Source organism: Betta splendens, chromosome 2 (assembly GCF_900634795.4).
Source record: "Betta splendens chromosome 2, fBetSpl5.4, whole genome shotgun sequence".
Classification (NCBI taxonomy): Eukaryota; Metazoa; Chordata; class Actinopteri; order Anabantiformes; family Osphronemidae; genus Betta; species Betta splendens.
In genome coordinates, this window is record NC_040882.2 from 9,368,965 (window position 1) to 9,383,941 (window position 14,977).

At 43.2% G+C, this 14,977-nt stretch overlaps 1 protein-coding gene and 1 long non-coding RNA gene across 4 annotated transcripts in view; one reads left to right on the plus strand and one right to left on the minus strand.

Annotated features, from left to right (window-relative positions):
• LOC129603153 (uncharacterized) overlaps nt 1-14,977 on the plus strand; it is a 35,105-nt gene that overhangs the window by 13,404 nt on the left and 6,724 nt on the right. Inside the window, exon 2 of the long non-coding RNA XR_008692825.1 lies at nt 11,861-12,013. This is a non-coding gene — a long non-coding RNA (uncharacterized LOC129603153). The remainder of the gene's footprint in view (nt 1-11,860; nt 12,014-14,977) is intronic.
• The window catches only part of sox1b (SRY-box transcription factor 1b), a 51,421-nt gene continuing 42,602 nt past the window's right edge, over nt 6,159-14,977 (minus strand). For 2 of the 3 annotated variants that reach the window (XM_041068041.2, XM_041068034.2), the window contains exon 2: nt 6,159-11,654. In XM_041068041.2, coding sequence (XP_040923975.1) covers nt 7,589-8,659 — 1,071 coding nt within the window. In that variant the 5' untranslated portion in view covers nt 8,660-11,654 and the 3' untranslated portion in view covers nt 6,159-7,588. The remainder of the gene's footprint in view (nt 11,655-14,977) is intronic. The other variant, XM_029128928.3, reaches the window with a different exon arrangement.

Below are 14,977 nucleotides of genomic sequence, written 5' to 3' on the forward strand. Positions count from 1 at the left end.
ACTTTGTCTGTTGGTGCCACAGGGGGTGAAACAAAGTTAAAGCAAACTAATTGAACATTGCGAATTTTATAAAATTTCTCAAGTAAAAAATTTAATTTTCTTATTTTAGTAAAAAATTGTCAATTTTTTGGGTTGAGGTCAAACAGGTTCACACACAGAAACATCCTTTGTCTTTAGCCATTTTCTGTCTAGCAATACTGCATAAGGGCAAACGGAATTTTCCCAGCATCTTATTTATTGCCATTATGACAATAACGTAACATTCTGTGCTGAGCACAAGGGAACCCAGTTAAAATAAAGTTAAAAGTATGCTACATTAAGATTTAGTCCAATCACAGTAAACGGATTAAGCTACAGTATATAGGTGATACGATTAGTGTGTGTTTGTCAGTTTCTGAGGCTCTAACGAGAATCAGTAAATATCCCCAGAGTGAATCCCTGTGCGTGTTTAATCTGAGTCCACAACCGCTGGCTGCCAATGTAGATCATCCTCTCACACACGTGTAGAGACACCCCCGCGAACGCACGCGCACACACACACACACACACACACACACACACACACACACACACACACACACACACATATCGACATTCAATATATAACATCCACAAATGACAGAAACAGGAAAAACCTGTATAGATGAAACCATTTACAGTATTTTGACAGACCACACTTATTTACACGTAAACATGCGGACGCACACACACGCACACTAAGTGGATCAGGAAGGTGGGTGTGTGTAGGAATTTTCAGCCAGGCTATCGCTAACAAGCCTGCTCCTCTCTGTCTCTCTCTCCCCTTTATACAGCAAATCCCTCCACTCCACACCGGAGATTAGCATATTGTTTCACCCAAATGCATACACACACTCGTACTGTACACGCACTTAGCTACACAAGCACTGCATTCCGCATAGCCCAAATGGTCACTGCCAGCAACTGAGGGAAGAATGTGTGTCGTTAGAGCAGCAGGAGAGCACTCTGTCTGGGAAAAAGTCAAATTTGGTCCAGTCTTATTTCTTCTGTTGGCACACAGCATCACACGCTGCTCAGGTGATAAACTAGAGGTTGTATTTCACTAAATACCGGGGTGATAGAGTCATTGAACTGAAGGCGTCCCTTCCACTGCCTCAATGTCAGAGTAGACGTTTTTAATAGGATGATTGTTAAAGAGAAGCCAAGTAGAGTATTGTATTGAATATGTCGTTTTACACAGAACTGCTTCTCGATAGGATAATATCAATTTAAGATAAGTCTCCCAAAAAAGAAACACAAGCAGACAAACAAGTTATAAATTAACCTTACAGTAGGTAAAATTATATGCATAAGTGCTCACAGTTCACTGGCAGCAGTCAGGTCCAACAGGAGCTTTGTGCCTGCACTGAGGAGACGTTAGAGTTCTGGTGCTTTTTATTTTTAGACCAAACTGAAGCCACCAGATGTTATGATTGCTTGTAGTTTGGAGCTTTTATTTTGATGTCAGGTTTTACAATACTGTGAAAATACAATTTTACTTTAAAACGAACAGCATTTGCCATTTATGAAGCAACAGCTCACCATTAACGCACTATTTCTACTATACATTTGGTATGAGAGGACACACACGAACACACACACACACACACACACACACACACACACACTCTGCAAAGACAGACAGCCTAAGTAGTGTGACTAATGGCTCTGCCCCGTGTCTTGCCTTGGCGGCTGTGGGTCACCTGGTTGTAATGCGTAAATGAACTTCCTGCAGAGGGTGCACGGCCGCTCACACGCAGACACGCACACACTGAATGCCAATTTGGAGACATTTAGACTGATTTTGACCTGTTATTATAGGAACATAATGGGAACTGTTGCAGGTTTTTTTTGCCACATTTGTCATCATTCCTATAACCCTGAATTCCAGCATGGACATTTCCCTGCTATAAAGGGTGAAAGAGTGTCACCCATTCCCTTACATTAGAGAAACATCACTCATAATCTACAGTAAATACAATCAATTCTGATTTCTGTGCAAACCTGTTAAGCGATCTGCTGTATAAATCCTACTGTAAACACACACACACACACACACACACACACACACAGGTCTCCCCATGTCAAACACCACTAAATAATTATGGCACCATTGCTGATGATTGGCACTAATTGACCGGTGTTTTTCCAGTGGCGCGTCTGGTTGGAGGCTGGAGAGCCGTGAACTAGATTTCACCTGCAGTCTGCAAATGACACGGTTCCCCTCCACAGAGGCGAAGAGCAGAGAGCAGTTCACTGGCCTCTGGGCTGGCAGGAGACCTTTTAACTTCAGTGATTACCTGAGCCTGAGCTACAGTTGTAATCATGTGTTTCCTGTTCTCCTCCATCCTCGTTTTGCGTTTTTTTTCTTCTCCAGAATAGCTTAACAATTCAGGATAGAACTGTGGTGTTTAAGGTAATTGGCCTGAAGAGACCTCACTTTTTTGCTCTTGCATTTATAATTGGTTTAAAGATAGAAATAAACACTGAAGGGCTTTGTGGCTTCAAGAAGACAAGCACTCCATGACAGCGAACTGTCTCTAATCTCAGAACACTTAAGAGCGTTAAGATTTATATTTCTAATTTTTTATTTGGCATAAATCTACAGCTTACATGATGCAACAGCACCCTCAGTCCATAGATAACGAAAGCTGTCCCCTGTTATGTTTTACATCTTTATTTAAGCTGCTACAATTAGTCTAAATCATTTTAGTGCAAGTCATACACTTTAACAAACTACAGTGTGCAAGTTATAAGGTTGGGGATTAAGTGGGTAAATTCCTAAAACAACAAAGGCTTTAACCTCTGGATGTGATTACCAGCTGGAAGAATTAACCCCAACTAAAGCACAGACACGCAGGAAAACCTCCAAACGCAGAAAAACTGTGCCGATGAGCAAAACTTAAAGGGAGAAAATTTACATTTAACACACAGCCAGAGAGGGGAAAACATGATGTGGAGTTAAATGCCTTGAAATAAACCACTAACTGTGTGTTCATGGCTCCCAGTGGCCCCATTATGTTGCACTGAAGCGTCCTTGCTACTGGTGGGTGGGGCTCCCACTGCCAGTCGGAGCAGACGGTGTGTGATGATTATAGGCCCCTGGGGAGTTCCAGGGGGTACTCCCTAATTGATTGTCATGAAAGGCTCTAATTGAATAGAGAAGCGCGGTGGAACAACACGCCATGCAGTCCGTTTGATGCCTGCTTATATTCTAAACCTGAAAGCAGACGCAGCAGTGTGAAGAGATTTGTGTGGGAAAGTAAAAAAGTTGTTACTGTTTCCAAGCAGAACTGTATTGTGTTTACAGTACCTTGAACTGGCTGCTGCCGTGCGTCAGTGTTTGGAGGGAGGAGCCAGTTTCCTGCTCCGCTGCTCACTGTAAAGTGCTCTGAGCAGTTTATATAAACTACTGTACTTTGCTAACAACTACTGTAATGATACTGCTTGCAATAAAAGATGGTTTCCTTCTTACCTTCTGTACTTAGTACTGTATATGGAGACACTGACAATAACCCTGACCTTGATTAGACTTGGTAAAGAATAATTTCATAGTTAGTATAAAAAATAGATTAATTGTACCAACAACAACATAAATGAATACATAAGTGTGTATTTCTAGCTTTGTAAACTGAGATTTCATGTATATAAAAAAGCAAATGTTATACTGCTGTGTTTAAGGCCTAATGAGTGAATTGCTATTTTTTGGCTCTAACACCACCTGTTTAGCTGTTTTAAACGGTAACAAATGCAAAGATGGAAAAAGAGGAGGCAGACTTTTCAGACGGCAGCAGAGTGATGGAGAGAGTCAGATGGCAGACAGCAGTGAGGCTCCCTCAGCACCAATAGGTCTGCTTTTGGAAAGAGAAAGGGGAGGGGGGGGGGGTGCTCGGATTAAGAGGCTGAAAAATGGTTAAAACATGTCAACGTGTAATTGCACGATAAGGCCCCCTCGCGAGGAATCCGTTGGCCCCGTTGCTATTTTCTATGGCGTCCCGGCTAATCTCCTCGTGCCACATTCGGTCTTGTGCAATCGGTCCCCCGTAATCTCCCATGACAGAACCGGGTCCAACGACGGAGGTGAGGGTTTTTATAGGAGGAGAGGGAGGGAAATATGCGGAGGCGTGATAAACTGACGCCGATTAGCCACGTTTAGGACACCAGGAGCAAGCGGGATGGGGAGAGCAGGGGGCGCATGGGGTTATGGAGTGGGAAGTGCCAGAGCTGCCGAGTCCAAGCATGTGCCTATGCACATGGCTGTGGATGGGTCCCCCCAGCACCAGTTCTGGGTCTGTGGGAGAATCTGGGGCCACTGGAGGCTTCGGCGAGTCTGGACTAGACTGAGCTGTAGCTGGACTGATACAAACATGGCCTCTTGTGTTTAAAAGGTGCTGGGCTCATACAGCATGTACAGTGTACAGTACTTTAGTGGTTGATTCTTACTTGAGCATCAGTCAGACCAGATGTGATGCTATCACATGAAGGAGATTATTAAGTTCATACTTTTCAGTTAATATGTAAATATGTGAATTCTTGTTTCTTCCCGGAGACTTTGCTTGTTCGATCGTTATCTATTCAGTGAACAGTAGTTGTACAGAATGTTTCTGGTGACACTGTTGATTTAAGCATACACACAGTCTAATCAGGACCATATACAGTACAGATGCAGTGATCTCACCTTTATCATCTACACCCAATAGTATCCTCAAGTAGTTACTGTAGATCATTGAGCAATAATTAAATGATCACATACTCTTTTTTCTTCTTTTTATAAATCTTCGTGTTCAAATATCTTTTTTTTTTTTGTATGTTTGACTTTAATAAGACGGTTAAGGTTTTTAGGACTATGTTTATAAACCCCTAAACTGAAAAGAGTTAATATCTTTGGCTACTACTACGTGTGATGCGCACACTTTAACTAAATGGAGATTTCTAGAAATATTATAGCGCTGCCCTGTGAATTTAAATCTTGAATGAGGGTTCAATTTGAGGAACAATGATTATGCAAAAGACTTCTTAATTTACTCAAATAGCACAGCGGGTTGGCTGGGAACATATTAATGTGATGCATCTGGAAAGATTTAAAAACAGGAATTCACATTTATTAATCATCAGTCATAAATGAAGGTTATTGTGAATATGTCTTTTCTTAATCATCACAAATCAAACCATGTTTGTGTATTGTTCCTTTTATCTTCATGGTTTTTACAGTAGTGATTTTTTTAATACATTTTGCCAGTTACATAATAAAAATGTAAATTTCCAAGAAATGACATGAAGTGTAACTTTTAAAAACAAGAGACACTTGGGGACGCTACTCATTACTCTGAATCCAATAAATAAATAGCTTCGCTTTTAACACATGACGTCCCAGAAAACAGCTTTATTTTATGTGATTTGCGTCCGTTGGCCTCTTGTTTTTAAACCCACAGCACAGAGGGAATTAGTCTGATAAAACCAGGGGTGTTGTTTGCCGTGCTTTTTGTCAGGGGTGACCCCCGGGCTGGCCCAGCTTACACCAGCACTAATCCCCATTCTCCTTCAACACAAAAACCTCCTCTCCTCGCCCTCTGCCTCCTCCTCCTCCTCACCCTCTTTTATTCTCTCTCATCATTCTCATTCATTCCTCCCTCCTCCGCCCGGGGCCTCCAGTGATTCAGCCTTCAAATTTAAAGTAGGAAATAATTTAACCACCTGGAGAATTTCTCTCACATACACAAGCATTTGATGCTGGGCATTAGGACGATGTGAGGGGGCCGTGTTGGAGTAGAGTGACCCAGGTGGAGGTGAGGCTGAAGTGGACCCACTTGTGACCAGTTCAAGAACTGTGGTTGACTGACCAGCGGACATGGTTGTCGTCACATTCAGTTTTGCTTGATATCTAGATTATGGAGGTCATGACCTCAACAGGGGTCAAATACTGTTTTTCTGCAGGCCTATTAGTTCGGTATTACACTGCCATTTGTTTTACAAAGTGAACAGAGTCTGACTGTGAATATTAAACTAAATTTTGAGATAAAACATAATTAACTGTGCCAGAGTTAGAGCAATAAAATAAGCTGGGATGAGATGACTGGAGGCCTTCTCCAATTAAGAATATTCATAAGACAGGTGAGCAAATAATGCAAACACAGTTTGGCTAAGTGATGGAATTAGCTTTTAAAAATGTAAAGCAAGATACAGACAATCATAAATAAACAAAATACATTCTAATTCATGCAAAAGGAAAACATCCCAGACAGATTTATGTTTTTTTAACATAGCGCTGGCATTAGTTCAGTAAGGCAGCAGAGTTATTGAGGAAATTTCAAATTAAGTGACAGACAATGGAAAAGTGAGGACACTATTAGGTAAATATTTCCTCTTCATGGAAAGAAAATCCTGAACCAACAAGTGTCTGCTGCAGTTTTTAACTTGGCCTCAGGGTGACAGGCAAATAAAACCATATTTAACCTCATGATCCAATTAGAGGGAAAATAGAGAAAGACGTGAAATCATAATGTCTGGAATATAAACAGATATGTTATTTTTCCACTCCGATATTTTCAAATAATTTTATATCTTACATTAATTAGTGTTGTTGATCCTGTACTAACATTTTTGTAAAATTAGAAGACGAGTAAAAGAAAGGTGTCAATGATTTTATCGCTATGACAAAAGAATCAGAATGATCCTTCACATCAGACAGGTCATAAAGATCCAGAGCAATAAATAGCAACTTGGCAAAAGATATGACTGTTTTAATGTTACATATATATTTTGTAGTAATTTTCAAATAGATAGTGAAGCGTTTAATTGATATTTCCGGGTTTTAATAAATTTAAATAAACAACAAATACCGACGCCTTCATCAGGAAACACCTGCAAAATAAACACCCCACGAACAGATCTAACACATCTCCAAGATGAAATTCTTGGAAAATTTATTCAGCTCAAACGCAAAATTGTTTCGTCTTCAACCGAAAAAAACGAGGCTTGATATTTTATAAATTATGTACAGTTGCATAAAAGCGTATTCAGTAGGCCTATTTATTCACAATTTACAAGATTTTACAACAACAAAAACAAATCGAAATTACACCGACTGACTCACATGTTTACAAGCATTAAAACTCAATTTGAATTGCAGCCTAGAAACTTTTTTTTTTTTATCAAACCATCCTCCACACCTCCCTGTTCCGTTTATTACGGCTCCTGCTTTAAACAGATTTTCAGGATTCCCCGGACACAGCTGGTGCCTCTCAATTGCACAGAAAAGTCGGGAAAAAACATCGTGCACCAGCCTTCACGGATTATAATTGAAATCGTGTCAAAGCTTGGCATGCTCCGTTCCAGGGAGCAAAGTACATGAGATGCGTTTCCTTCAGCGCGGACAGACAAAATCCACCAATGAAAGGAAATAAAAATGAGAACAATAAAAAAGTTTGTTCAAAGTGTAGTGATTGCATTTGTATGGCTGTAACCGCCTGAAATGTACAGCTCAGCAGCAGCAGCAGCAGCAGCAGCAGCCTGCGCCCACATCTACAGTGTAAATATTTGGTTGTGGTTTGTAGTGCTTTTACATTTCGATTTAAATGTGAGTCAGGGGAACCGTCCCGTTTACCGGAGTGGAGGCGCTGCTCTGGTAGTGCTGCTGGTGGAGCACGTGCAGTCTGCTCTGCACGGACGAGTCCCCCGCCGCCTCGCCGGTCGGCAGGTACATGCTGATCATGTCCCGCAGGTCTCCCGTGGGGCACGGCGGCGGCGCGCGCGCCGTGGAAACCGGGGGACTCACGCTAGGCTCGGATTTCACGAGCGAGCCCAGAGTCCCTCCGATGGTCCCGGACACCGGGGAGACGCCGGAGCTTTGGTGCTGGTGGGTGTAGCCGGTGATGCCGCCGTAGCCCGGCGGCGAGGCGCTCATGTAGCTCTGAGAGTTTGAGATCGGGCTGTAGGACAAGGCGCTCATGTCGTACCTGTGCACGGGCTGCGGGTTGTGCGCGTGCGGGTGGTGCGCGTGCGGGTGGTGCGCGTGCGGGTGGTGCGGGTGAGCCCCGGTGCCCGGGTGCTGCGTGTACGCCAGCTGCGCCTCCTGCATCATGGCGTGCGCCGCCGCCGCCGCCGCCGCCACCTGGCCCGAGTAGGCGCCGTTCGCCCAGCCGTTCATGTGCGTGGCGTAGGCGGCGTTGGCCCCCGCGTGGGCCCCTCCGGGGCTTTCCAGGCGCTGCCCGCCGCCCATCCCGACGGCCCCGGAGGAGCCGAGCAGCCCGCCGGCCAGGGAGTACTTGTCCTTCTTCAGCAGCGTCTTGGTCTTCCGCCGCGGCCGGTACTTGTAGTCCGGGTGCTCCTTCATGTGCATGGCCCGGAGCCGCTTCGCCTCGTCGATGAACGGCCGCTTCTCCGCCTCCGTCATCAGCTTCCACTCGGCGCCCAGCCGCTTGCTGATCTCGGAGTTGTGCATCTTGGGGTTCTCCTGGGCCATTTTCCTGCGCTGGCCCCGGGACCACACCATGAACGCGTTCATGGGTCTCTTGATTCTGTCCTGGGGGACTTTGCCTCCGGCCCCCCCGCCTCCTCCTCCCGGGTGTCCCCCCGGGTTGGATGGGTTGGTCTGGGGAACCACGGGGGAATGTAAGTCCGTCTCCATCATGATGCTGTACATTCACCTCGTCTCGGTCGGACAGCGCTTATCAGTCAAACGCGCGGAGGCATTCAGGCCGTGCCGCGCACAGGAGGACAGATAAAGAGTGACAGCAGCAGAAAAGGTGCCGTGGTCTCAGGATGAAATCCACTCACAGGTAAACGTCCCGCTTCCGCCTTGTCCCTGTCATCCGCGAGCGCCGAGGAGAATGGAAACCGGTGGTTGGGGCGCACTTTGGCTGAGGCTGTAGTGGGAAAAGTTACCGGAGCGTGGCCGGGCCGCGCGCTTTGACAGCAGCTAAATGAGCGAGAGACGGCCAATGGAGAGGCTCGAGCGCAGACGTGATTTGCATGCAGGGGCTCGAGGTTCTGGTGACGTCGAGCGCGAGGGAAAAAAAAAAAAAAAACTTACTCCCTCTGTCATGCGTTTTATGTGTGTATGTGGAAAACATACGGCGCGTAAACACTTTCCCATCGCGTTGCGCATGTTCTGAGTGTGCCATTTATTTATATTTAATATCAAAACGGTCCGCATCAAAGGGAGAATCTATTTTACAGTAGATTTGTAATGTGAAGGACGTTTTCTCCTCGTAATAAAAAACCGAGACGTCTGTTTACAAAAACAAAAGCAGGTCTAAATATAGAGCACTGAAGCTGCCAGTATTACTGTCTGTTTTCAAAGCAATATAGTTGAATTTTATTCTAATTAAACCCAAAAGATTATTTCACATTTGCAGTAAGCTTATGCAGGAGCCAATACTTTCAAATGGGGAGATGTTCTATTAAGCTCACAGGCTATAAAATAACCACCTTAAATTATCAGATGTGGTTTAGGATTTTTAACGCTGAATTATTTAGTTTTATTATTTAGGATTTTTTTTTACATTATTACCCACATCGCCCATACAAACCTTTTAATTTTTTAATTTAGTCCTGTTTTTGTCAAACGAAAGGCGACAAAGCCTCCTGTTCAGAGCCACAGGTGCTTTTCTGTTGTGCCCGTTGCTAGGAAACAGGTGACTGACACTCAGAGCACGTGCCATTCAAAGCGGTCCTTTTGTTTGTCTCAGTAGCGCGGTGTGCTGAGTGCTGGAGAAACGAGGAGAGATTCAGTCCACATAAAGAGCCAGTAATCCTATCATACATGTTATATTTATATATATTTACACTGTAGTTTTACCAAAATGACGCTGCCGCTGTGGAGTAGCTGCAGGCCCGAAACAACAGGCCCCGTATTAATACACCTGATATAAGAACAGGGGCATGGACGTTTATAAAACACTTTAACAGAAACTAATTTTAATAATATATATCAAAGCATGTCATTTTCAACCACTATATTAATATGTATATATGTGAGATAAATATAGGCCTTACATGATCATTTTACTTTGGCTGTTAGAAATTATTAATGAACAACTTATTTCCCTGATTAATTAAAAAAAATGCAGTTTAATGAATTTCAATCATACTAAAAGTATCTGAAGTATTTCAACATAATTAAACCCTTAATTTATTTTCCTCTGGAACTGATTGATCATTTATTTGTTTTTATTTAGTGATGAAACAAATTTTCATGCTAGTGGACGTACTTTGTTACAGCAAAGTGATTTTACAGACATATTTATTTTTCTTTGCCCTCTGGACCTTGTTGGTTATTCCGGTCTCCTCCTGTTCCACTGGCTTGCCGTCATGTGCAGCAGCTCGTCAGCCCTCTGGGATTATGCTCCCACGTGGCATCTGTCAGGTGCTGCCCGCCTCTCAGCGAGCTGTTAAACTACACTGGCACGGTGGCACGGCTGCATGTTCCTCTGGCTCCCCTGAACCGGTCCACTGCAGCGCTGCTGTTCTGTTTGGTGACAGAGCCCCTCTGCATCCAGTGCAGAGATGCAGTGGGCGTGTATTATTAAGACAGCGGCAAGAAACTAAAGCAGAAGCAGGAGGTGGAAACCAAATCAGGGGCCTGATTGGACACTCTGGGTGTTTGATTTACAGCACTGACTTGTTGACAGATGCTCTGGATCATTAAAACACGTATTATTACATTAATTTGAGTGAGCCTCTGCCTGTTGTCATAGTGATGCAAACATTGTGAATGAAGCAATGCAGAGTATATGAAGTAGTGTCAGCATCCGCCCCATAGTGTGGTTTCAGTTGAGGGTTAGTTCACTAATAATTCCCATGGATAAAAGTATGTTATTATTTTCTGAATAGAGAGTTTGACTCACGTCCAGTTCCCCTTTAGTCCTGACGTGTTGCAGCCTTGTTGCCATCTTTGTCTTAGAATTGGTTGAGAATAGATCAGTAATAGTAAAAGGAAAAAGGTCTTTAGTGCAGGATCAGAGATGCCTTCTTTTGCTCTCAGCGTTGTCCTGGCGTCTGTGTTTGCTGGACAGCAGCTGGCAGGCTGAGCTCGCAGTAAACCTGCGCTGTAACTTAGGAAGCGGGGACGTCTGCGTGCTAGCTCCACGCTAGCAGTACTGCAGTAGTGGAGTAAAGCATTTAAAAGCTATCTGACGGCGAGGAGCAGCTCCAGTGCTGACCTCTGGGACCAGCTTTCTAATAAACCAGTAATGAGCTGCGGGTGATTCCCCCACATCCATTTGCAGGCAGGAAATGTCACGTCGGTTTTCATGCAGAGCATGTTTCTTAAGCCCTTCTTGGAATTTGTTGTGTGTTTCTATCGAGTCAGTGTTTTGACTGGCTGCTTGTTCAACAGGTGAAGCTGCCAGACGATTGTGTGGACAGTTGTTTAGCAGTCTGTGACTGGTTCTGCCACGCCACTGGTGGATAAAGAACACAGGACATTTATTATTATATTTATTATAATTTATTTACAGATTAGACGTGTTTATTAAAGCAGGAAAAAAACTTTATATTATAAATTTCTTTATGGTTTTGTGCACGTGAAACTTGACTAGCCAGAGCGTCATAACTGGATGAAGTTATGTCTCCACTATGAACCAGTAGAAGTCTGTCGGGTCCTGTGTGTCCAAAAAGTGCCCTCATTTCCAGATCTGCAACAAAAGGAATATTTTTATGGGACAGACCATATGACCATTAGTTTCGGACCCAGTACTTAATTAAACAGCACTGTTTGTTAATTTACAGGTCATAAAAACATTTAAGAACTGAATTAAAAAAGAATGAATACACTTTTGTTTAGACATTTTATAATAATTTAGAAACAGCATGTGTTTTAACTCTGCTTTATCATTTTCAGCAGGCTTGTGATGAGCGAGCCTGATTTGACTGGAACTACCCAGAGAGCGTAACAGCTGTGGTTAGAAAGGGACAGTGCTGGAAACAGCGCTGACGCTCCTGATGATGGCGACACCCGGGACAGTGACCGGTGCAAATACTGTACTGAACCCAGGTTTGTCTGTTAGAACAAGCAGTACTACAGTACTGCTTGTGCAGGATTAAAAGATTCTGCACAAGCAGTTAGAATCTTATTTTTAGAAGGCGTCCTGGTTTGTCCTCGCTTCAGCTTTTCTGTTGTGTCTTATCGTAGCGTTAGTGATGACCTTAGTGCTGGTGCTGTGGCCATGACTGGGATTTAAGCCCTGTCTGATATATGAACTGCTGCGCTGTATACGACACTTAACACCACACTTTCAACCGCTACATACAGTATGAACATAAGATCTGTATTATCTGTTTTTTTCTGTATTTCACAAATATCATTTGTTATTTTTTATTCATATTTGTGACAATGGTGATGATGCGATCACATTTAACCCTATGGGCCAAATTTGAGACCAGGATACAACAATATTATCCTATTAATCTGTTGATGTCCATCCAGCTCATGTTCATCTGATTCCGTTTTAATATCACCAAACACTTCAGGACAAAAAAGTACAAGTACAACGGGCTCGGAGCCCTGAATTCTCCATTCCTGCAGGACGCGAACACACGCACGCGCAGCGGGAATCAAAGGCATTTCTCCTGTGCAGCCAACTCGCTGCGCTTGTTTAAGGCTGTCAGTTCTAGTGGAGCTCAGCAGCAGTGACAGAGCAGGGGGTGCACAAACACAAACATGCAGCCATTATGTGTACACAACATGTAGCTGTGACCTGCCGTGTTAACGTTTAAGGAAATCTACAGGTACAACTTTAACTCTAGGCAGAACAAATGTCAATGACAATGCAGCGCTGCAGGTGTATTATTGAACCATATGTGTGGTTGAGGTGGTTTGGAATATTGGATTCATTGATTTTGAATCTCAGAAAATATACTATATCTTCTAAAAATCTTTCCAAAATATTCCGAACAAACACCCTGAGATTTGCGAAATTCTAAAAGGATCTAAAAGTATCAAATTCAAATTCTTAATTACTGTTAGCAGTTTAGTTGGGTTTATGTCGTCAAAATCTCATCTCGTGATGAACTGATGCTTTGCAACACAGATTCACACTCATAGTGAGTAATTCCTAACTTATTAGACAAATGCTGGCGTATCACAAACCAGAAGTTAAAAGGGTGATGATCAGTAGATAAAGCCTCCAGATTTAGGAACATTGCAGAACTTTAAGGCCGGTATTATTGGTTTATTATGTGCCTTAGCTTATTCATGTTTGGAAGGAGTCTGCTGGCTAAATGCCTACCGAGCTTCACAGGAACAAAGAATGAATTCCTACACTGAGCGCAATTTACCGATTACTGAGAGCCAGCGTGAATGCGGAATGATTTCCCTTTACTGTGCCAGCTTTTGGAGACATCGTGAAGCTTTGACTTCAAGGTTTAGAAATTCACTTTCTTTAATAACTTCCATGAATAAATTAACCAGATGCAGCCATCCGGTTCCAACCAGTTCCAGCCATCTACACGGAGACTAAATTCATCTTCCCTCCATCCATTTTCCCTCATTTTCAAGTGTCAAGAGTAAAGTGGCCTGGTGTACCGAACACTGTTAAGCATTTGCACTTATCATTTAATCATCACACCTCTTCCTTTGATTGATGCCTAATGAATGCCCAGTGTCTTGGTTTACAAGACGATTGCTAGCAGAGGCTTGCTAATGGCTTTTGCCTGTCTGCCACTGCCAGACAGCCCAGACTTCAGGCAGAGGAGTCTGTTTACGCTGGAGCTGCAAGGCCATTTATTCACTTCTCCTGCAGACATGCCAAGCTCAGAGCGCCTCTGACAGAATGAACCACACAAGGCACTTCGTAGCTCTGCGTTTCCTTTCTCGCATCTGCCTAATGTTTGCCAAAATAAAACACTCATTGCAATGTTAAGTAATTTTCAGCATTTCTCTGCAGACACTTTCAGCCACATCACTTGTTGCTCATAAACATCACCAGTAAAGGTGTAAAGTTAGTGGAGGACTTCTTTTTAATTTTACAGTACGGTCTTGTCTAATTTACCAAGATAGTTGGAGAGACTTACAGTTCCCAGCAAACCTGGGACAGTTCATTTAGTGGTAGTTGGTTGGTCACAGGGCTGTTAGACAGTTAAAGCATTAGTACTGTACATCACAAAGTCTTCACATCTATGAGCCAGTTGATGTGTCAACAACAGAAGTTCATACAGAAAGAGCCTGGATATGAACCCTGCACCTCTGAAGACACAGGGATGCTCTTTGACTTTGACTTTTGACTTCCACCAGTGTACAGTACTGTATATTTACTGTATGTTGCATACTGAGAATATATAAATTTCCACTATGTTGATTAACTAAATTAACTTAATTTACAGTACAGTACATGTATATCCATCTGTACAATGTTAGGTCTATGAAAAAAGCAATGATAGCTGATCCAAACTACAGTATCTCTTGTTTAGCAAATTTAGAAAGTTTCATCAGTGGGCAGATATCAGATAGCAACCAGGTTAAAGTGTCATTTGTCAGTTTGGTTAATAATGGTTAATACGACTAAATCTGCCTATTGTCATTGGTCTGTTGTTCATTCATGCTGCATGCTGTGAACCAAATGCCCCCCCCGGGATAATAACGTGACTCTACTGTTTGTAGACCACTACAGGGCTTGATTGTGGCCAGGTTTTCTTGTACTAAAACTCAGTCGGCAGTGTCTGCAATGCACATACAGTAGATGTGACCAGGTTTCTATTCATCAAAGAAATCAGGAGATTTTCAGGATAGATGTGCAGTGTCTCACCATAGACATCAGCTTTCTTCAGAAAACCAACAGTGACGCACTCTGAAGTGCATCCGAAACACATCCTAATTTGACCTTTGACACTTTCAGCAGATCGCGTTTCATCAAACCTTTGTCTCTCATCATTCATCCATCTGTTATGGGCAGGTCAAGCTATGGTGATACAGCAACTATATTTAATTTAACCCTCCCCCCTCGACACCCCTACAGTACCT